Source organism: Schistocerca cancellata, chromosome 3, assembly GCF_023864275.1.
Source record: "Schistocerca cancellata isolate TAMUIC-IGC-003103 chromosome 3, iqSchCanc2.1, whole genome shotgun sequence".
NCBI lineage: Eukaryota > Metazoa > Arthropoda > Insecta > Orthoptera > Acrididae > Schistocerca > Schistocerca cancellata.
The window spans coordinates 413501919-413524910 of NC_064628.1; the positions used below are offsets into that span (position 1 = coordinate 413501919).

The window sequence follows — 22992 nt, forward strand, 5'->3', positions numbered from 1 at the left end:
TGCTGGTCCGACTGAGGACTGTGTGCGTTGAGGATGCGCCGCCGCCCGGCACTCGGCGCCGCGACGCCGTCTGCTGCTCGGTCGCCCCAGCGGTTCTCGCTGGTGGTTTGTATCGCAGTTGTGCGGACGTGTTGGCACGTGCGCTGTGCTGGGAGAGTTCGCTTCGGCACCCACGTGGGGCCTTTGCCCTTCTGTGGCGCTGGCGTTGGAGCTGCCGGTCACCGTAGGTGGCGCGTGTTGTCTCCCGCCGGCAATGCCACGACAGCACGCTCCCGGGCCTCTGTCGGCAGCGGCAAGCTCAGTTGGGAGCACGGGTGGTCGCACCTAAAGCGTCTACTCGCCTAACTCCGGGCGATTGCGCCTCTCTCGAACCCGACCAAGTACTTAGGACGGCGCTGCGCGCCGCCGGGACCTGAGAGGGTTTCGAGGTGTATTGTGCAGGGGAGCTCAGCCTCCTCCTGTTTGCAGAATAATTGAGCGGACGCTTGCGTGTTCGCGCGGGTCCCTGGGACACACTCCCGGGCGGCCGGCTGCTCAGCTCTAGTTGACGCAGCTCCCTGGTTGATCCTGCCAGTAGTCATATGCTTGTCTCAAAGATTAAGCCATGCATGTCTCAGTACAAGCCGCATTAAGGTGAAACCGCGAATGGCTCATTAAATCAGTTATGGTTCCTTAGATCGTACCCACGTTACTTGGATAACTGTGGTAATTCTAGAGCTAATACATGCAAACAGAGTCCCGACCAGAGATGGAAGGGACGCTTTTATTAGATCAAAACCAATCGGTCGGCTCGTCCGGTCCGTTTGCCTTGGTGACTCTGAATAACTTTGGGCTGATCGCACGGTCCTCGTACCGGCGACGCATCTTTCAAATGTCTGCCTTATCAACTGTCGATGGTAGGTTCTGCGCCTACCATGGTTGTAACGGGTAACGGGGAATCAGGGTTCGATTCCGGAGAGGGAGCCTGAGAAACGGCTACCACATCCAAGGAAGGCAGCAGGCGCGCAAATTACCCACTCCCGGCACGGGGAGGTAGTGACGAAAAATAACGATACGGGACTCATCCGAGGCCCCGTAATCGGAATGAGTACACTTTAAATCCTTTAACGAGTATCTATTGGAGGGCAAGTCTGGTGCCAGCAGCCGCGGTAATTCCAGTTCCAATAGCGTATATTAAAGTTGTTGCGGTTAAAAAGCTCGTAGTTGGATTTGTGTCCCACGCTGTTGGTTCACCGCCCGTCGGTGTTTAACTGGCATGTATCGTGGGACGTCCTGCCGGTGGGGCGAGCCGAAGGCGTGCGACCGCCTCGTGCGTGTTCGTGCGTCCCGAGGCGGACCCCGTTGAAATCCTACCAAGGTGCTCTTTATTGAGTGTCTGGGTGGGCCGGCACGTTTACTTTGAACAAATTAGAGTGCTTAAAGCAGGCAAGCCCGCCTGAATACTGTGTGCATGGAATAATGGAATAGGACCTCGGTTCTATTTTGTTGGTTTTCGGAACCCGAGGTAATGATTAATAGGGACAGGCGGGGGCATTCGTATTGCGACGTTAGAGGTGAAATTCTTGGATCGTCGCAAGACGAACAGAAGCGAAAGCATTTGCCAAGTATGTTTTCATTAATCAAGAACGAAAGTTAGAGGTTCGAAGGCGATCAGATACCGCCCTAGTTCTAACCATAAACGATGCCAGCCAGCGATCCGCCGCAGTTCCTCCGATGACTCGGCGGGCAGCCTCCGGGAAACCAAAGCTTTTGGGTTCCGGGGGAAGTATGGTTGCAAAGCTGAAACTTAAAGGAATTGACGGAAGGGCACCACCAGGAGTGGAGCCTGCGGCTTAATTTGACTCAACACGGGAAACCTCACCAGGCCCGGACACCGGAAGGATTGACAGATTGATAGCTCTTTCTTGATTCGGTGGGTGGTGGTGCATGGCCGTTCTTAGTTGGTGGAGCGATTTGTCTGGTTAATTCCGATAACGAACGAGACTCTAGCCTGCTAACTAGTCGTGTGACATCCTTCGTGCTGTCAGCGATTACTTTTCTTCTTAGAGGGACAGGCGGCTTCTAGCCGCACGAGATTGAGCAATAACAGGTCTGTGATGCCCTTAGATGTTCTGGGCCGCACGCGCGCTACACTGAAGGAATCAGCGTGTCTTCCTAGGCCGAAAGGTCGGGGTAACCCGCTGAACCTCCTTCGTGCTAGGGATTGGGGCTTGCAATTGTTCCCCATGAACGAGGAATTCCCAGTAAGCGCGAGTCATAAGCTCGCGTTGATTACGTCCCTGCCCTTTGTACACACCGCCCGTCGCTACTACCGATTGAATGATTTAGTGAGGTCTTCGGACTGGTACGCGGCATCGACTCTGTCGTTGCCGATGCTACCGGAAAGATGACCAAACTTGATCATTTAGAGGAAGTAAAAGTCGTAACAAGGTTTCCGTAGTGAACCTGCGGAAGGATCATTACCGACTAGACTGCATGTCTTTCGATGTGCGTGTCGTGTCGCGCAACACGCTACCTGTACGGCAGCAGCCGTGCGCCGCGTGCGGAGCCACGCGTGCCTCTCAAAACTAACTGAAAAATGTTGTGTGGTACGAGCGCTGAAGCTCTGGAGCGGCTGGCCTGCGGCATCTGGCGCCTGGCGCCGGTTTTGAATGACTTTCGCCCGAGTGCCTGTCCGCTCCGGTGTGGAGCCGTACGACGCCCATCGGCCGTGAGGCCGTTGGACACAGAACGCTGGAACAGGGGCCGTCAAACGCCTCAGTCCCGCCTATGCAACTGTTTTGAAAGAGACAGTGGAAACTAACAGAAAAGATCACCCAGGACGGTGGATCACTCGGCTCGTGGGTCGATGAAGAACGCAGCAAATTGCGCGTCGACATGTGAACTGCAGGACACATGAACATCGACGTTTCGAACGCACATTGCGGTCCATGGATTCCGTTCCCGGGCCACGTCTGGCTGAGGGTCGGCTACGCATACTGAAGCGCGCGGCGTTTGTCCCGCCTTCGGAGACCTGGGAGTGTCGTGGCCGCCTGTGGGGCCGGCCGCGTCTCCTTAAACGTGCGATGCGCGCCCGTCGCCTGGCGGTTCGCATACCGGTACTTTCTCGGTAGCGTGCACAACCGGCTGGCGGTGTGGCGTGCGACACCTCGTACAACGACCTCAGAGCAGGCGAGACTACCCGCTGAATTTAAGCATATTACTAAGCGGAGGAAAAGAAACTAACAAGGATTCCCCAGTAGCGGCGAGCGAACAGGGAAGAGTCCAGCACCGAACCCCGCAGGCTGCCGCCTGTCGTGGCATGTGGTGTTTGGGAGGGTCCACTTCCCCGACGCCTCGCGCCGAGCCCAAGTCCAACTTGAATGAGGCCACGGCCCGTAGAGGGTGCCAGGCCCGTAGCGGCCGGTGCGAGCGTCGGCGGGACCTCTCCTTCGAGTCGGGTTGCTTGAGAGTGCAGCTCCAAGTGGGTGGTAAACTCCATCTGAGACTAAATATGACCACGAGACCGATAGCGAACAAGTACCGTGAGGGAAAGTTGAAAAGAACTTTGAAGAGAGAGTTCAAAAGTACGTGAAACCGTTCTGGGGTAAACGTGAGAAGTCCGAAAGGTCGAACGGGTGAGATTCACGCCCATCCGGCCACTGGCTCCCGCCCTCGGCAGATGGGGCCGGCCGCCCGCGCGGAGCAATCCGCGGCGGGGTCGTGTCCGTTTGCCTTTCCACTCGCCGCGGGGTGGGGCCGTTCCGGTGTGCGGTGGGCCGCACTTCTCCCCTAGTAGGACGTCGCGACCCGCTGGGTGCCGGCCTACGGCCCGGGTGCGCAGCCTGTCCTTCCGCGGGCCTCGGTTCGCGTCTGTTGGGCAGAGCCCCGGTGTCCTGGCTGGCTGCTCGGCGGTATATCTGGAGGAGTCGATTCGCCCCTTTGGGCGCTCGGGCTCCCGGCAAGCGCGCGCGGTTCTTCCCGGATGACGGACCTACCTGGCCCGGCCCCGGACCCGCGCCGCTGTTGGCTCGGGATGCTCTCGGGCGGAATAATCGCTCCCGTCAGCGGCGCTTCAGCTTTGGACAATTTCACGACCCGTCTTGAAACACGGACCAAGGAGTCTAACATGTGCGCGAGTCATTGGGCTGTACGAAACTTAAAGGCGTAATGAAAGTGAAGGTCTCGCCTTGCGCGGGCCGAGGGAGGATGGGGCTTCCCCGCCCTTCACGGGGCGGCGGCCTCCGCACTCCCGGGGCGTCTCGTCCTCATTGCGAGGTGAGGCGCACCTAGAGCGTACACGTTGGGACCCGAAAGATGGTGAACTATGCCTGGCCAGGACGAAGTCAGGGGAAACCCTGATGGAGGTCCGTAGCGATTCTGACGTGCAAATCGATCGTCGGAGCTGGGTATAGGGGCGAAAGACTAATCGAACCATCTAGTAGCTGGTTCCCTCCGAAGTTTCCCTCAGGATAGCTGGTGCTCGTACGAGTCTCATCCGGTAAAGCGAATGATTAGAGGCCTTGGGGCCGAAACGACCTCAACCTATTCTCAAACTTTAAATGGGTGAGATCTCCGGCTTGCTTGATATGCTGAAGCCGCGAGCAAACGACTCGGATCGGAGTGCCAAGTGGGCCACTTTTGGTAAGCAGAACTGGCGCTGTGGGATGAACCAAACGCCGAGTTAAGGCGCCCGAATCGACGCTCATGGGAAACCATGAAAGGCGTTGGTTGCTTAAGACAGCAGGACGGTGGCCATGGAAGTCGGAATCCGCTAAGGAGTGTGTAACAACTCACCTGCCGAAGCAACTAGCCCTGAAAATGGATGGCGCTGAAGCGTCGTGCCTATACTCGGCCGTCAGTCTGGCAGTCATGGCCGGTCCTTGCGGCCGGCCGCGAAGCCCTGACGAGTAGGAGGGTCGCGGCGGTGGGCGCAGAAGGGTCTGGGCGTGAGCCTGCCTGGAGCCGCCGTCGGTGCAGATCTTGGTGGTAGTAGCAAATACTCCAGCGAGGCCCTGGAGGGCTGACGCGGAGAAGGGTTTCGTGTGAACAGCCGTTGCACACGAGTCAGTCGATCCTAAGCCCTAGGAGAAATCCGATGTTGATGGGGGCCGTCATAGCATGATGCACTTTGTGCTGGCCCCCGTTGGGCGAAAGGGAATCCGGTTCCTATTCCGGAACCCGGCAGCGGAACCGATACAAGTCGGGCCCCTCTTTTAGAGATGCTCGTCGGGGTAACCCAAAAGGACCCGGAGACGCCGTCGGGAGATCGGGGAAGAGTTTTCTTTTCTGCATGAGCGTTCGAGTTCCCTGGAATCCTCTAGCAGGGAGATAGGGTTTGGAACGCGAAGAGCACCGCAGTTGCGGCGGTGTCCCGATCTTCCCCTCGGACCTTGAAAATCCGGGAGAGGGCCACGTGGAGGTGTCGCGCCGGTTCGTACCCATATCCGCAGCAGGTCTCCAAGGTGAAGAGCCTCTAGTCGATAGAATAATGTAGGTAAGGGAAGTCGGCAAATTGGATCCGTAACTTCGGGATAAGGATTGGCTCTGAGGATCGGGGCGTGTCGGGCTTGGTCGGGAAGTGGGTCAGCGCTAACGTGCCGGGCCTGGGTGAGGTGAGTGCCGTAGGGGTGCCGGTAAGTGCGGGCGTTTAGCGCGGGCGTGGTCTGCTCTCGCCGTTGGTTGGCCTCGTGCTGGCCGGCGGTGCAGGATGCGCGCGCCTGCGCGGCGTTCGTGCCCCGGTGCTTCAACCTGCGCACAGGATCCGAGCTCGGTCCCGTGCCTTGGCCTCCCACGGATCTTCCTTGCTGCGAGGCCGCGTCCGACTTAGTGTGCTCCTCCGGGGGCGCGTGGGTGCGCGGATTCTCTTCGGCCGCCATTCAACGATCAACTCAGAACTGGCACGGACTGGGGGAATCCGAATGTCTAATTAAAACAAAGCATTGCGATGGCCCTAGCGGGTGTTGACGCAATGTGATTTCTGCCCCGTGCTCTGTATGTCAACGTGAAGAAATTCAAGCAAGCGCGGGTAAACGGCGGGAGTAACTATGACTCTCTTAAGCTCATATGATGCGTCATATACGGATCCTCTCAATCCACTCCTCAGCATCCTAGCGATGTCGAGTGGATGATGGTTCGCCTAGCCTCTCTGTGGGAAATCCTAGCTCTGGCCTTCACGTGGCGAGAGCCGTGAGGGGAGCCGAGGGTAGGCACAGAACTCTGTGCCTTCTCAGAGCTCTCCGACCGACAGAGCAGGGTGAAATTTTCGGGGCTTGGGGGTTGCCTGTCCCCCTGCCTCTTGTTTCAGCTGGCCCCAACAAACGGAATACAACAGGTAGCGGTCCTCCCACTGGAGGAGCCGCGCCAGTCGTTGGGCCACCATCCGATGTTACCAGTCCGGCTCGAGTCGTCTTGCCAGCCTTTCAGTGCCCTGAGTGCTATCGTGGCTTTGGCACCAAGACTGGTCTTGGTGTCCATCGCCGCAGGGCTCATCCTGACGCCGTCAACGCAGAGGTCAATATCCAGAGGACAAAGGCCAGGTGGTCTAGTGAAGAACTTCTACGCCTGGCCCACGCCGAAGCAGTGCTGACACTCAAGGGCACCCGGTTCCTGAACCAAGAGTTAGTTAAGACCTTCCCGCACCGCTCACTTGAATCCATCAAGTGTCAGCGTCGTGCGGGAGCCTACAGGAACCAGGTTGCTGAGTTTGTCACTGCTCTCTCTGCCTCTGCGGAGCGGCCACGCTCATCTGTGGCTGCTGCATCGACTGCTGGGTTACCTTCTAGCTGTGAGACCTCACCTTCACCTGTGGATCCGGTCGACCAGGCTATCTGGTCGGCTCTAGCAGCCAACCACCATCAAGGCCAAAGTATACCTCGATTGATGAAATCTTAGCGCTGGGACCAACTGCATCGAGACCTGTCATCATGGGCATGTTGCCACCTGCCCTTGATGTCATAGGTAGTAAGGAGGCGTCCCACAACCCTGTCGCCCCCAAGCAGATGTCCCAGCCACCAGAGCGTAAGCGAGCCCGGCGGAGGTGGGAGTATTTCATCTGCCAGCGCGCCTTCTCCAAGAATGCGGCGCGGTGTATTAATGGCCTTTTAGACGGAACACTCCTCCATCAACCACCTGTTATCCCTGGGTTGGTTGACTTCTGGAAGGATCTTTTTACCCGGCGTCCATCTGGCCGGGTAGACCGTCTAGATAGCTGGCTGTTACCAACCCGCGCTGAGGTGCCCTTTTAACAGCTGTGGGCACCCATCACGCTGGAGGACATCGCTGCAGCACTCCCACCCCGTCGCTCTGCCGCGGGCCCTGATGGATTAACACCTGCCCAGCTCCGTCGTCTTCCCCGTGAGGTCCTCTTGAAAGTGTTGAACATTTTCCTTCTAACCCGTCGCCTCCCATCCCGACTCCTGCAAACCCGTACCTCCCTGCTGCCCAAGAAGGCCGCCCCAGCATCCCCCGCTGACTTCCGCCCGATCGCGGTTTGCTCAGTCCTCGCCAGGGTCTTCCATAAGATCCTGGCGGGTCGTCTGATGCGGACTTGTGTGTTGGACGGACGTCAGCGGGCTTTCCTTCCTCAGGATGAGATGCTGCACAATTCCTTCTTGTTGGACCTGGCGATGACTGAGGCCAGGGTGAACTGTAGTTCCCTCTATGTCGCGTCCCTGGATGTGTCCAAGGCATTCGACTCTCTGGACCATGGTGCCCTGGGGCCTGCCCTGAGGGCTCATGGCCTGCCTGACGAGTTCGTTGGATACATCCTGGGATGCTACGAGGAGGGGGCAACGGTGATCTGTGGTCCTGGGAAGTCGCTTGGTCCAGTGCGGCCCTCAAGGGGCGTTCGGCAGGATGACCCTCTTTCCCCTATCCTGTTTAACCATTCTCTGGACCTCATGCTTGCTCGCCTCCCAGATCATGTTGGTGCGAACATCATGGGACGACGCCTCAACGCTGCCGCCTTCGCCGACGACCTCCTGCTGTTCGCTGAGACCAAAGGAGGGCTCCAGGACCTAATTGACGCATCTACATCTGCTCTTGGGGACCTCGGTCTCCAAGTCAATCCCGGAAAGTGCTTTACTCTCGCTCTCGCGGCCTCTGGTCGCGAGAAGAAAGTTAAGGTCGATGGAACCACGACCTTTAAGGCAGGATATACCATCATTCCTGCCTTGACAATTGAGAGCACTTTCCGGTATCTTGGTCTGGAGTTCTCCACCAGCGGACGTAGCCTCTTCCATCCGAGGCAGGAGGTCGAGCGACAGCTGAGCGTCTTGTCCAGGGCACCACTGAAACCTCAACAACGTCTTCACGCCCTCAGAACGGTTGTCTTGCCAGGGATCCACCATGGCCTGGCACTCTCCAGGACCCGCATTGGGGCTCTCTCAGCAGTGGACATTGCCATCCGCACAGCACTTAGAACTTGGCTGTGCCTGCCAGCGGACATCCCTGTTGCGTACTTCCACGCCCCTGTTCCATCTGGGGGATTGGGAGTACCATCAGCTCGCTGGCTTGGTCCTCTGCTGCGTCGGAATCGGCTCGCCAACATGCGAGCTCTTGGAGTCCAATTGGATGGGCCGACACAAGACGTTCTGGAGCGTGAAATTGGGAGGCTAGAGCAACATCTGCGGTGGAACGACGGAGCCATACGGTCAAGCAACCAGCTCGGCCGGATGTGGGCCGACCAGCTGCATTCATCGGTGGACGGCGCTGCCCTGAGGAAGTCAGCCCGAACACCAGGGCAACATAGCTGGGTGGAGAACCCCCGGCGCTATATTAGTGGCCGCGACTTCATCTCCTGTATTCGTACCAGAATTAATGCCCTCCCAACACGGGCGAGGCTGCTTCGTGGTCGTTCTGGAGATACCAACTGCCAGGCAGGCTGCGCCGCCAAAGAAACTGCCAACCACGTTGTCCAGCACTGCTTCAGGAGCCACGACGCCCGTATCAAGCGCCAAAATGCCTTGGCAACTTACGTTGCGCAAGGCCTTCGTCGCCAAGGCTTTGACGTCCATCTCGAGCCTCACCTCAAAACATCAGAGGGCCTGAAGAAGCCGGACATCGTGGCAGTGCGTGGCGATGCAGCCCACATTGTCGACGCCCAAGTTGTGGGCGTTAACTTGGATGTCGACAAATGTCACCAGGAGAAAGTCGCGGTCTATGACAGGGTAGCCGTCCACCAGGTACTCAGAGGTCTACACCCAGCAGTCCAGCACATCACCACAACCTCAGCGACGATCTCATGGAGGGGTGTGTGGTCACCTGCCTCTGCACAAGATCTGCGCAGTCTGGGCTTCAAAGACCATCATTTTGCGGCCATGTCCACACAGGTCCTCATTGGTACGGTTATGGCTGCTAGGCGATTCGAGACAATGACTGCTATTTCCCGCACGATGGACCGGACTGGGGTCGGATGATGGCCCACTTTATGTTTTTCTTCGCGCTGCTGCCTGGCGCCTATCACAGGCACAAGACGCCACTTCATTCACGTATTTTCTTGTCATGTCTAGTGTATGTTTTGTCTATGTCCTTTGTAAACCCATATGGGTGATGTTCTTTCTCTATGTTCACGTACGTGAATAAAGTCGGCTATTTATAGCCAAATGCCTCGTCATCTAATTAGTGACGCGCATGAATGGATTAACGAGATTCCCGCTGTCCCTATCTACTAGCTGCGGCTGTCTCATGCTATGTGCCCCGATTTTTGTGGGCTCATGGTTGGGAATAGGCAGCGGGGGAAGGATGCGACTCGAACATCTTAGCCTCTCCTTCCCAAGTGCCCCTGTCCGCCTTCTCGCGGTGCAGCTGTTAAGCCTTCGGGCGACCAAAGGGCAGGGGTGCGACGGCGTGCTGAACATCTTGCACGCCGGTTCCGGATGCTGCATTTGTCGCGGCGGGATCCTGGCCCAAGTCGGCGAAGGTCACCCGCCTTGCCCCTGGAATTCCGGGGCATGATCCGCCAAGCCGGGGCGTGGTGACACGTCCCCGGTTAGGTTAGATGGGTCCAGACCCCCGAACGTCTGGGGGACCGGCCCGGCACCTGAGTAGGACCGGGTCTTTAGCCTTTTGGTGGAAACTCGGCCTAGTAGGGGGCGAAGGACGGAGGGTGAATCCGCTCTCCCGGAATGCGGGTGGCATTCGCCGGCAAGGGAGCGGGAGAAAACTTCGATGATGCAGCATTCGAAGAGGACTAGTGCGCTGTTCCCACGGCGCGCTAAACCTAGCAGCTCAGTTGCTGAAAGCTCTTGGTCAAGGGGCGGGACCGGTGAGCGAGCTGCATTTTAGCCTCCCCCCATGCCAGAGAGGCCGGTCCGGGGAAAGAGACGGGCCTTCATTTTTCACTCTCTTCATCTGTCATCATGGCCGATCCTGTGGAGAGTGATCATGCGCTCGAGGGTGAATCAGTTTGCGAGGAGGATCTTTCTGTAGCTGAGCGTCATGCTCGTTTTTTGAGTCTGCTAGATTCTAGTGTCAAAAACGGGAAGATTAGTAACGTGGCGATCAACAATATTCGGGATTGTGTAGCCAGGTGGGCGATGGCACATTCCAAATTAGAAGGTAGGTTGATAGAATTACAAAAAGAGAATGAGCGCCTTAGGAATCAACCACCAGTTGTCAAATCATATGCCGCGGTTGCGAGTACCCCTGTGGTCAAGGCGCCGACGGCAAAAGAAACCATACAGGAAAACATAAAGAAAACTGTACCTACAGTGTTCATTAAGCCAAAAGACGGGGAGGACATCCGGGCAGTCAAGACTGCATTTGAAAAATGTATTGATCCGAAACGGGATAAGATTAAAATTAACACCGTAAGAACCGCTAAGAATGTTCTGATTGTCGAGACAGCCACTCCGGAGGATAGTCGAAGGATCATGACAAATTCTCAGCTTGCTGACAAGGTAAAGTGCGAACCGCCTAGGAGGCGAAGGCCATTGATGTGCCTTTATGATGTTCCATCCTACATGAATGCAGACAGTTTGATGGATGCCATATATGTACAGAACTTTGACGTGACAATGACGAGAGAAGAGTTCGATACTCAGTTTAGACTAAGATTTAAAGTTGGACCGAGAGAAAAAGTCACAGTGCATCACGTAGTGGAGGTTTCACCTGAATTATGGAAACCTCTTACCAGAATAGGCAAATTATATGTCGGTTACTCTGCGTTAAATATAAAGGATTATTTGGCGGTGCCGCGGTGCACCAAATGCCAGGATTTAAATCATACAAACAAGTACTGTCATGAAGAACATGCCCTGTGTGCCCACTGTGGGCAGGCGGGTCACGAAAGAAAGGCCTGTCCTAATAAGGACAAAGCCCCCATTTGTATTCCGTGCAAAAAGAGAGGCAGAAAGTGTGGCGGACCCAAAGACTGCCCCACCTACCGGATGTTCCTCGATAGAATAATACAGAGGACTGACTATGGCGACCCTTAAGGCGCCGAAAAAGAAGTCACCAAGTAAACTGAAAAGGGACGCGGAGCGCGGCAAGTTAATTTGTAAGGCTCTGTCCACAGGTTCGCTGTATAGCCCGGACGAGGCTCGGGACACCAGTGGAGGGTTGGCGGTCGACGTCGGCATCCAGACTGATGTCGACTCGGAGACGGCGGTCGGTCGGCTAACTTGTCGACTGTCGAGTACCAAGTTGGAGGAACCTGTGAAGCAAGACCTGCAGATGTCGAACCAAGAAGTTGCGAGTGTAGTCCCTACTGAAGATAATAGTGGTGGTGGTGGTAGTGGTGGTAGTGGTGGTAGTGGTAGTTTAGAGGTGAATATTGTAAATAATGGTGAAGGAGTTTCTTATAATGCAGTTGGTCCAGGAAGGGTGTATGATGATTTTGAATGTATGTTGCGATTAAAGAGGCTCGAGGAGCCGGCATTGTTAACAATTGCACTGAGGCAGCTTGTGAGAACTGGACATAGTAACGGTGAAGACGTCACGTATCCAGCCTTGGAGGACGTGGATTGCATAAGTTTGCACGCGGCAAATCTTCCGTCGCAATATGACGAATTAAAGGAATTGGTGGAGCAGGTATTTGCTAGGCGAGGCCGTAAATTTGATCTTGAGAAAATATATAAAGACATGGTAAAGATGTACGGTAGGAATGTTGTAGACCTCTCGAAGCCATGGCCCGCTAGCCGCCTGCATGTTTTCTATCCCCCTGGTTGATGGGGTGTTTTAAAGTGCTACAAATTAACGCTATGCGTAGCCATTTGGTTACGCAAGAGCTCAGAAAAATCGCGGAAGACGATTTATTGGATATATTGGTAATTCAAGAACCTGCCTCCTGTGCTGGTCGGATTCCTGGATTTCCTGCAACCGCGCAAGTGGTGTTCTCTGGTGAGAATCCCATGAGCGCGGTTGTTGTTTTAAACAAGTGTATTAAAACAACTGTGCTTACACAATATTGCAATGAACATGTAATTGTGGTCCAACTTAATCTGATGTCGCATTTGATATATTTTGTCAATGTATACTGTCAATTTAGACAACATATCATTGGATTTCTTAACCAGTTGGACTGGATTCTAACAAGGTTACAAGGAAAGCCGGTTATTGTATGTATGGATGCTAACGCAAAGTCCCCAATGTGGTTTAGTGCTGAGCAAGATGAGCGGGGAGCTGAGCTGGAGGATCTTATAATGCAGATGCAGCTTGAAGTTGTAAATCAACCTGGTAACCCGCCTACCTTTTCAGGAAGAGCGGGTGCTGTTTCTAATATACATGTAACGCTTGCAACTCAATGCGCAGCACCGCACATCAGAAATTGGAGAGTTGTGAGTAATCTCACAATTAGTGATCATAATTGTATATTTTTTGAATACTTCATGGTGATTGAAGAAGATCCTGGGGACTGGGTGGAACGTTACAATTATCAAAAGACGAACTGGGACCGGCTGGCACAGGTATTTCGTCCTCCAGGGCTGGAACCAGACGTGGAGATATACAATGTGGATGAGATGGTAGACGAATTGGTCGCATCTGTCGTGGCGGCTATTGCTGCATCTGTTCCACGGGTGGCAAGGTTTGTTCGCAAACAGGCTACTCCGTGGTCTCCGGAGCTGACTGAGCTCAAGCGATCTGTCAGACGGGCGAGGAGCAATTATCAGAGGAGCTTCACGCATGATGAGAGACAGTACCATCTAAGGATCTATCGTCGACTCAAGGCCCGATACCAGGATTCTGTGCAACGAGCAAGACGGCAGTCGTGCAGAATTTTGTGACTGAACAGCTGGGATTGGACCCCTGGGGGGTTCCATATAAACTTGTAAGAGAAAAAATCAGAGCCCCCACGATGCTGTCTACTCTGCAGTTGGAAGATGGACAGTGTACAATGACATGGGAAGATACAGTAACAGCCCTGTTGAAGGTCTTGTTGCCGGACGATGTTGTTGAGGAAGACACTGTGGAGCAGCGGGAAATACGGACTTCTTTATTTGTGCCATATGAAAATGAAGCACATGTGTATCCTTTCTCGTCTGAGGAGGTGGTCGCAGCGCTTCATACTTTTGCCAGGAAGAAGGCACCTGGTCCTGACGGGGTGCCAGTAGAAATACTGCAGTTTTTAGCCCCTCAGATTGCTCCAGACTTGGCCAAAATCTACAATACATGTTTACAACTGGGGAAGTATCCAAGAAGATGGAAAATTGCAGAAGTGGTGGTCATCAAGAAGGGTTCTGATAAAGATCCACAGTCTCCCAAGTCATATCGACCGATCTGTCTTCTAGACGTGTTGGGGAAGACTTTTGAAAAGTTGCTCACTGACAGACTCTTGAGCCATAGGGCTTTGTATGGCATGAGTGATCGGCAGTTTGGATTCCGAAGGGGTCGCTCCACACAGGACGCGATCAACGAGGTGTCTCTAACTGTCCACTCGGCCCGTGCAAAGTATGTTCTGGGTATCATGGTGGACATTTCAGGGGCCTTCGACAACCTATGGTGGCTGGCGCTCTTCTCACGCTTGCGTGAGATGGAGTGTCCTGGGCCGCTGTATCGATGTCTGGAGGCCTACTGTGATGATAGACTGGCAAGGATCACGGCTCCCGGTGCTGTAGTATCCAAACAAATATCCCGGGGTTGTCCCCAGGGATCTGTTTTAGGCCCAGTTTTCTGGGATATAACTATGGAACCGCTGCTGAACATCTGGCAGGGGGATGCTTCAGTCTTGGGTGTTGTGGCCTATGCGGATGACCTTGTCATACTTGTGGAGGGGAACAGCAGACACGTAATTGAAGAACGTGTCAGAGTAGCCGTTGGGCTGCTGCAGAATTGGTGTAATAAATCAAAACTGAAAGTGGCACCTAGGAAATCATTGTACATGTTGCTGAAGGGCAAGCTTAATAGAGACCCAACGGTCCGAATAAATGATGTTATAGTTTCCAGGCAAAGATCTGCAAGATACCTAGGAGTCCATCTTGATGAATATTGGAATTTCGGTGAGCACATTAAGCAGACTGCTGCAAAGGCGTTGGCATTGTTTAACAAACTTATAACCATAGGGCAGCGGCGTTTTCATCTGCCGCAGAAAGCACTGCGCATGTACCATAATTGTCTCTTAGCACCTATAGTTGGGTATGGTGCAAGTGTGTGGGCCCACAGGCTAGCCTTGGTGAAGCCTGCGGAGGCGGTCAGACGGGTTCAAAGAAATGTCCTTGTAAGATGTGTTGGCGCCTTCGGAACTAGTCCCACAGATGCTCTGCTGGTGGTGATGGGGTTGTGTCCATTGGACTTGATAATTCGTCAACATGCGGCAATATATTGGCTGCAGAAACAAGACATCGAGCGTGTTCGAAATATAATGGGCGCACCCCTCACTAGCATCAGAGCAATTAAAAACCATTTATTAAATCTATGGCAAGAGGAGTGGGATCACTCCGAGACGGGTAGGCGTGTTTATACATTCATGCCGAGCGTCAGGACACGACTCAAGAATAAAGTAATAACGCCATCCCCCGGCGTTATTCAGTTTTTGACTGGTCATGGACCATATCCAGAATACTTACACAGAATTGGAAAAAGACCCTCGCCAAGGTGTGACTGTGGGTTCCCACAAGGAACGCCTGAGCACGTGGTGTTTTCATGTCCTATGTATGATCAAGCTGCCTCGGAGGAGAGGCAGCTATTACCAACACTGGATGTGAACAACATTTTAAATAATGTGGATAATTATAAAATTTTTTCGAAGTTGACTAATGCTGTGTCTCTTGAGGCGCAGCGAAATTATCTAGCATGACTTTGTCACACAAGACATTAATTACTTGGAGATTAACAAACGGATACCTTAGCTGGTCCGCCCCAGGAATGGCGACTTACGTCGGACCGCCTGGGGCTTGGCCGCTGATTGGGAAAGGAAGTTTTCAGCGAGAGGAAGAGTGTTAAGCAAGATAAATATCACAGGGTGTGTTGATAGGAGTAATCTGGTGTAGGTGATGGCTCCCTCTCGCTACAAATGATGTATTGTGTAATGTTGAAGTGTGACTAACATCTGAACTTGTAAGTGCAAAAGAAAATGTAGATGTTTGACTTCTTTTGCTGTAAATAGTGTATCATATAGTAGAGTAGATCAAAAGGGGTGGTGGAGGGAGAAATGTATCTTGTACAGTGGTTTCGTATAGATGGTAGCGGCCCGCCTCCTCGTGGCTAGGGACGGGCAACTCTCCAGGTATCGCCTGGGGAGGCTAAGAGGCCGTTTCTTTTGTTTTTGTTTTGTGGAGCAGAATGCTCATTTTGTTATTATTGTTTGTTTTTGAAAAATGTAAGCACTATTGTAATCCAGTAGCAATGTTTAGAAGTAGTATGCCCACGCATAAGTATTAGGAAGTGGGTTTCTGTATGTATAATAAATTGGAAAAAAAAAAATTGAAAAATTGTCCCTATCTACTATCTTACGAAGGCCGTTATGCTGTCTAACCAGTGATGGAGTCCACCTATACTGGTAGAAGACGGGCGGCTAAATGTCCGATCTCTCAACCTTCCCGTGGTGTAAGATGTGAGTAGCCGGGAAACCGGTGAAACCAATGAGAGAAGGGCGACTCCCGTGCGGGGTGCAGGCGTAGACGCAGAGGGACTGGGTAACCGGCCTCTCCAAGCTGAGTCTCGCACTCTGCTCGCCGTGGGCGCTAAGGTGTCGGACACTTGTGTCTAGTATCCTTGCTCACTGGCGAATGGCACTTGCACGCTTCTGCGGCGCTTGCTGTGCTCTGGCTCCGGCCGGGGTGCGGCGGGCGCCGCTTTTGCGTTGGCGGCGCTTGCTGTGCTCTGGCTCCGGCCGGGGTGCGGCGGGCGCCGCTTTTGCGTTGGCGGCGCTTGCTGTGCTCTGGCTCCGGCCGGGGTGCGGCGGGCGCCGCTTTTGCGTTGGCGGCGCTTGCTGTGCTCTGGCTCCGGCCGGGGTGCGGCGGGCGCCGCTTTTGCGTTGGCGGCGCTTGCTGTGCTCTGGCTCCGGCCGGGGTGCGGCGGGCGCCGCTTTTGCGTTGGCGGCGCTTGCTGTGCTCTGGCTCCGGCCGGGGTGCGGCGGGCGCCGCTTTTGCATTGGCGGCGCTTGCTGTGCTCTGGCTCCGGCCGGGGTGCGGCGGGCGCCGCTTTTGCGTTGGCGGCGCTTGCTGTGCTCTGGCTCCGGCCGGGGTGCGGCGGGCGCCGCTTTTGCGTTGGCGGCGCTTGCTGTGCTCTGGCTCCGGCCGGGGTGCGGCGGGCGCCGCTTTTGCGTTGGCGGCGTTTGCTGTGCTCTTGGCTCCGGCCGGGGTGCGGCGGGCGCCGCCTTTGCTTTGGCGGCGCTTGCTGTGCTCTGGCTCCGGCCGGAGTGCGGCGGGCGCCGCTTTTGCGTTGGCGGCACTTGCTGTGCTCTGGCTCCGGCCGGGGTGCGGCGGGCGCCGCTTTGGCTATGGCGGCGCTTGCTGCGCCTCGGCTCCGGCCGGGGTGCGGCGAGCGCCGCTTTCGCTTTGGCGGCGCTTGCTGCGCTTCGGCTCCGGCCGGGGTGCGGCGGGTGCCGCTTTCACTTTGGCGGCGCTTGCTGCGCTTCGGCTCCGGCCGGGGTGCGGCGGGCGCCGCTTTCGCTTTGGCGGCGCTTGCTGTGTCCTGGCTCCTGGCCGGGGTGCGACGGGCGCCGCTTTTGCTGTGGCGGCGTCTGCTGCGTCCTGGCTCAGGCTGGGATGCGGCGGACGCCGCTTTTGCGTTCGCGGCGCTTGCTGCGCCCCGGCTCCGGCCGGGGTGTGGCGGGCGCCGCTTTCACGTAAGGACATTTCGCGATGCACTAGCCATGCTGCGTATGTCACCTGCAGAGGTTGCTAACCTGTCGGGCGCAAGTCTGGCTTGTACAGCGTCTCTCTGCGAGGACGTGCCTCCGTCTCTGCCTGTGTGCGCTACGGAGCTCACGCCTCACCTGTCAGGAACGAAGTGTTACGGCGCTCGATTTATCGGACGTGGGATGCATCGCTCCAAGACACAAGTGCCACGGGAGTTTAACTTCCCACATGGAGGTCTGTCACGCCGAGCGTGCGCCTCCACCTACTGCGAGCGTTTGTAGGTGTCGGACTCATGAGTCTAGTATCCAAGCTCGTATGTAGGACGTGCGCGTGCAGCGACGCGTGTCGGCAGCTGCCGGCACGCGGCGGTTGCCCTGTGCACAGTGGGGAGTTTTTGGCGGTCATCGTTCCTGCTGAAACTAAGTCTCTCACTGTAGAGGTCTTATGTGGAAGCAGGCCGATGTCCACGAGCGGGGAAGGGCGTCTGACTGCGAAGCGCTCTCTGACCCTCAGAGGATGCAACGCGGACGACGTCTCGGCCTCGCTCGGAGGATTCCTTGGCGGACAACTGCGAAGGGGAGACCGGCAACGGTCACCGCAACGCGGAAGTCACCAGGAGCTGCCACAGGAGGATGCTCCTGAGTGGTCAAAGACCACGACCTCAGGGACGGAGGCTAATGCAGTCGCCGTACGGGATTGGCAAACCCGGGGTGCCCTAGCCCGGAGCTGGCAAGCGCTACCAGTGACGGCCGTAATCTGAGACACGCACTTCAACGACCGCTGTGAGGCGCGCAGTGGAACGTCGTGCGTGTTTCGGACCGGAGTCTTGGCTTAACCGCCCGGGCAAGAGAAGGACAATCTCTATAATCACCCCTCACCCTCTGCGTTAGCTGGCGGCTATGGGGCGCAAGGCTGTTGAGTTGTGAACAGTCATGAGTCAGCCACCTCAGAGGACCGGCCGACCCTCTGTTGTATAAGGCTTACCCAGGTGTGCGGGGCGACGCCTGGGTGGACAACATAGATCCCTAGCTGTTCGTGGGAATCACATGGATTCTTTCAAACAACCTTGTCCCGACGGAACTGGTGGGCCGTCGCGGAGTCAACACACCAACCATTCGGGGAGCGAGTCGGACACCTTGTGTACTGACGAACTCCCAAAACAAGGGCAGTCGGAGGTCCCTAGACCACAAGACCATGACCCCGCGCTTAGCGCGCCAGAATTGGAGTTCCGGACACCCCGTGTGCGGAGCGCTAAGACTGCCGCTAGCGAGACGCTGTCACGGACGCTCGCTGACACGAGTGAAAGTGACAGTGAGAAAGACCGCAAGGCTAAGCTGAGGAAGCAGAAGAAACACCTGCGAAAAGTGCTTCGGCAGAGATCGCAGAGTGCAGACGCTGCAACCGAGCTAATGCCGCCACCCCACCAGCCGGCGCCAAGAGCGGCGCCCAAGGCGGGAGATAAGCCGGAACCGGCGCAGGTAGCCGGGCGCAAGCCCAGCGGCCCAGTCGGGGACGGCGCAACGGGGAAGTCTGAACCGAAGGCGAAGACGAAGGCCTCACGGCCGACGACGCCGCCGGCGGGAAAGACTGCGGACGGACCAAAGCTGGCGCAGGTAGCTGGGCAGAAGCCCGGCGGCCCAGTCGGTGCTGGCACGTCCACCCAGTTTCGCCCGGCGGGAGAGACGGCGGCCACACGGCCGAAATCTCCACCGTCGGAAACGGTGAAAAGTGCGCGGAAACTGGCGCAGGTAGCCGGGCAGCAGCCCAGCGGCCCAGTCAGTGAAAGTGCCTGCAGTAGCCGCGCCTCTACGCCAATGTCGGGAACCGAAGGGCGCAAGCCCGGGACTCGACGGAAGAGGCGGAAGAAAAACAAGCAGCCGGACTCGGCGCAGGTAGCCGGGCAAGAGCCCAGCGGCCCAGTCGAGGACGGCAAGTCCCCATACAAGGCAAGCCCCAGCGATCTTGCGACCATACAGCTCATCGCGACGCGGCTCGAGGACGTCCTCGAACTCGTGGACGACTCTCTAAAACCGGGGCAACTGGTGGAGGAGAAAAATCTAAGTGACCTCAAGAGACAACTGAGAGCTAAGTTGTTTGACTGGGCTATGGCGCAGTCGGCCCTCACAGGAAGGGTGGACGCCTTGGAGGATGAGCTGGCGAGGACGAAAGCGGTGCCCCCGGCGCCGCCAAAGACCTTTGCACAAGCTGCCGCCGCTCTACCCTCGACAGAACGGAAAACGCAGGCGATGATAACAAGAGCCCAGACTGAGAAGGCTACGCTCTTCATCAAGTCAAAGGCAAACGAAAGCGGAGCAGAAGTGAGAAAGAAGTTCACCTCCCTGGTCAAGCCAGAGGTAGATGGTGTGAAGTTCTCACGGGTCGCCACCAACGGCCCGACGCTCATCGTGGACGTGGCGTCTGAGACTGATCGTCAAAAACTTCTCGCCAATAACAAACTGACAGAAGCTCTGAAATGCGAACTGCCGAAAAAGCTCAATCCGCAGATAATCATATATCATGTACCTTGCGTCATGAAGAATGAAACTGTGGTTGAGCTAACTCGAAAGCAAAACGACCTTGGAGGACTTCCAGAAACACAATTCCGCCAGGAGTTTAAGCCGAAGTTCCGGACTGGACCAAGGGGCAAACAAACATCACATCTCGTGGTGGAAGTAAGCCCCAGACTCAGAGTCGCCATCCTTAGGCAGAAAAGACTGTACATGGGCTTCGAGTCCATGCCAGTTGATGACTACCTAGACTTAGCTGTCTGCACGCGGTGCCAAGATGTGAATCACTCGGCAAGGTTCTGCAAGCAGGACCCGAGTATAATAACATGCGGACACTGTGGCGAAAACGGCCACATGAGAAAGGATTGTCGAAAAGCGGGGGACCAACCGGTCTGCATTCCGTGCAAAAAGCGAAATCGAAAATGCGGAACACCAGGCAAAGAGTGCGAATACTACAAAATCTTCACACAACGTAAAATCCAGCGGACAGACTATGGGAGACAAGACCTCTCGTCAACCGTCTCCTTACCGGCTGCCGCCTCACCTGTTGCCGACCGGACAGTGAAACATCACAATGCCCGTGTTGGTTAAAATAGGACAGCTGAACTGCGCGCGATCGCAAGCGGTGATGTGCGAGGTGCGACGCCGAGCGGAGGAGGAGTCCTTAGACATTTTATGTCTACAGGAGCCATACTCTAAAGACGGAAAGATCCTGTATATGCCGACTACAGCTCAGATCCTGGCAGGGGGAGAGCACCCTATGGCAGCGATCGTTGTGCTAAATCGATCTTTGAGAGCAGTGAAAGTGGCGCACCTTAGCAACAGATGCATGGTGTTAGCCGAAATAAACACTGGCGATTTCACCTTTTTCGTGCTGAACATGTACTTTCAGTACAGGCATAGAGAAAGGCCGTATATCGACCAGTTAAAAGAGGCGGTTGGGTTCTATCGCAATGACCTGCTCATCTGCACAATGGACGCAAACGCCATGTCACCCCTATGGCACAGTGACATCACGCCTCTCGGCGCGAGACGCGCCGTCCGGCGGGGTGAGTGACTCGCTGAAGCAATTCTCGAGCTCGGACTAGAAGTGTTGAACCGACCAAACCTCCCACCAACTTTCGAAGGTCGTAGGGGGGCGACCTCGAACATTGATGTGTCACTCAAGAGTGCACACGCTAATCTCCATGTGGAGAATTGGAAGGTATGGCGGGGAACGACACTAAGTGACCACAATCTGATCACTTTCACTGTAGCCTATGATGGGGAGCCTCCTCCTCAAGACCAGGTGAACGGCATCGTCAAGTACAACTGGCGAAAGGCTGATTGGGATCGACTAAGAGGAAATCTAGTGATAACGAATTGGCCAATGGATCGCGTTGTGGACGTGGATAAAGCTGCAGAGGATCTGACGAGGGCTATACAGACACCAGCAACGGGCGCAGTCCCATTGGCCCACACTGGGAAAACGCCTAAAGCGCCTTGGAACCCTGAGCTGCAGCGTCTCCGACGCGAATGCAGAAGGGCGCGGCGGCAATACCAGCGCAGCATAGGCGATCACATGCGTGAGGCCACGCTCGCGCGGTACAGGCGGGCCAAGGCGGTGTTTAAGCGGACGCTGCACACGGTACGGATTGAGAGTTGGCAGTCTTTCGTTCGTGACAGTCTGGCGGTTGACCCCTGGGGAACGCCGTACAGGATTGCAGCGGCGAAAGTTCGGTCACCGACGGTCCTGTCAACCCTAAGGAAGATTGATGGCAGCCATACCAGGGACTGGCAAGAGTCAGCCGAGCTACTCATGAGCACCTTGTTGCCAGATGATAGTAGCGAAGATGAGAATGAGGAACAGGGAAATATGAGGAGACAACTCAATGAGGCGTATGCCGATGAGACGCCAGTTGCTCCATTCACGGAACGTGAAGTTACCATAGCCATTCTCGAATTGCGCCGAAAGAAGGCGACGGGACAAGATGGAATCGCTGCAGAAGTTCTCCAAGCCTTATGCGCGGAGATCTGCCCTTACCTGACAAACCTCTACAACGAGTGTTTACGTCAGGGACGGGTACCAGAGTCGTGGAAGACGGCCGAAGTGGTTATACTGCGAAAGGGTGATGACAAGGATCCAGAAGTGCCGAAATCGTACCGACCAATCTGTCTCTTGAACTCCATGGCCAAGCTCCAGGAGAAGCTCCTATGCCTCCGGCTAGAGCAACACCGGGAGCTTAGGGGACGAAGTCCCGACCAATACGGATTCAGGAGGGGCCTGTGTACTGAAGATGCTATAAACAAGGCAATGTTGTTAGTGGACACATCTACCGCTAAGTACGTTGCGGGGATAATGGTCGACATCGCCGGGGCTTTCGATAACCTATGGTGGCCGGCTCTGTTCGACAGCCTAAGGAAGTTGGAATGTCCTGGGCCCCTGTACCGGTGCCTGCTTGACTACTGCCGACACCGGCGGGCGGTCTTGCGGTGCCCGGGGCGGGCGGTTGAGAAGTTGATCACTAAGGGATGCCCACAGGGCTCAGTCTGCGGTCCCATATTCTGGGACGTGGGTCTGGAACCTGTGCTGGAGGAACTTGGGGAACTGCGACAAGTGCGAGGCGTGGTGGCGTACGCTGATGACATTCTTCTAGTGATAGAAGGTGATTCTCGGGCAATACTAGAAGCAAACTGCAATGCAGCGTTAAACGCACTACAGGAGTGGTGCCAGAAAGTGAAGCTGAAGCTGTCTGTAGAGAAGACTGTGTATGTCATGTTGCGCGGCCGATTGGCGCGTGACCCTTTGCTCCGAATAGCTGGAGGAGCAAACAATGGAGCAATCAGGCGAACATACATGACGAAGTACCTGGGGATTCACCTTGACGAGTCCAGACTGTTCACTGCGCACATCGAGTTCGTATGTCGCAAAGGCCAAGCCCTATTCCACAAAAAAACCAGCATTGCAAACAGGCAATTCCACCTGCCGCTGCATACACTAAGGCTGTATCACTCGAGTATTCTTGTAGCCATCACGGCTTACGGGTCGAGTGTTTGGGCTCATAGACTGAGAAAGAGAAAACCTGCGCCGGCGATGAGGAGGCTGCAGCGCCAAGCGCTGGTGCGCCTCACTGGAGCATACAGCACGACATCCGCTGATGCGTTACTTGTCATCACAGCAATCCCCCCACTTGACCTGCTGGTCAGGGAAAGGGGTGCGCTGTATTGGCTCCGGAAGGGCAATCCGGAAGGGGTCAACAACATCTTAGGCCGACCGGCAGACAGCG

At 55.6% G+C, this 22992-nt stretch overlaps 1 protein-coding gene and 2 non-coding genes across 3 annotated transcripts; 2 read left to right on the forward strand and 1 right to left on the reverse strand.

Annotated features, from left to right (window-relative positions):
* Nucleotides 1–554: 554 nt before the first annotated feature.
* On the forward strand, nt 555–2462 carry LOC126178817 (small subunit ribosomal RNA). The gene has a single exon (XR_007536669.1). It is a non-coding gene; the product is annotated as a small subunit ribosomal RNA (ribosomal RNA).
* Nucleotides 2463–2813: 351 nt separating this feature from the next.
* LOC126178448 (5.8S ribosomal RNA) lies at nt 2814–2968 on the forward strand. The gene has a single exon (XR_007536349.1). It is a non-coding gene; the product is annotated as a 5.8S ribosomal RNA (ribosomal RNA).
* A 13154-nt stretch (nt 2969–16122) lies between these two features.
* Nucleotides 16123–17624, reverse strand: LOC126176344 (serine/arginine repetitive matrix protein 1-like). The gene is made up of 2 exons (XM_049923496.1): nt 17448–17624; nt 16123–17199 (listed from the first exon to the last, which is right to left on the reverse strand). Exons 1-2 carry the CDS (start codon nt 17622–17624, stop codon nt 16123–16125), a joined length of 1254 nt encoding a protein of 417 aa, XP_049779453.1.
* Nucleotides 17625–22992: the final 5368 nt, after the last annotated feature.

What these genes read in the sequence shown, in the direction of transcription:
- LOC126176344 (XM_049923496.1), bottom strand. Translation starts at nt 17,624, where the DNA reads ATGACCGCCAAAAACTCCCCACTGTGCACAGGGCAACCGCCGCGTGCC. An exon ending in TCGGCGTGACAGACCTCCAT is followed by an intron (nt 17,200 to 17,447) that starts GTGGGAAGTTAA and finishes CTTACGTGAAAG; the next exon opens with CGGCGCCCGCCACACCCCGG.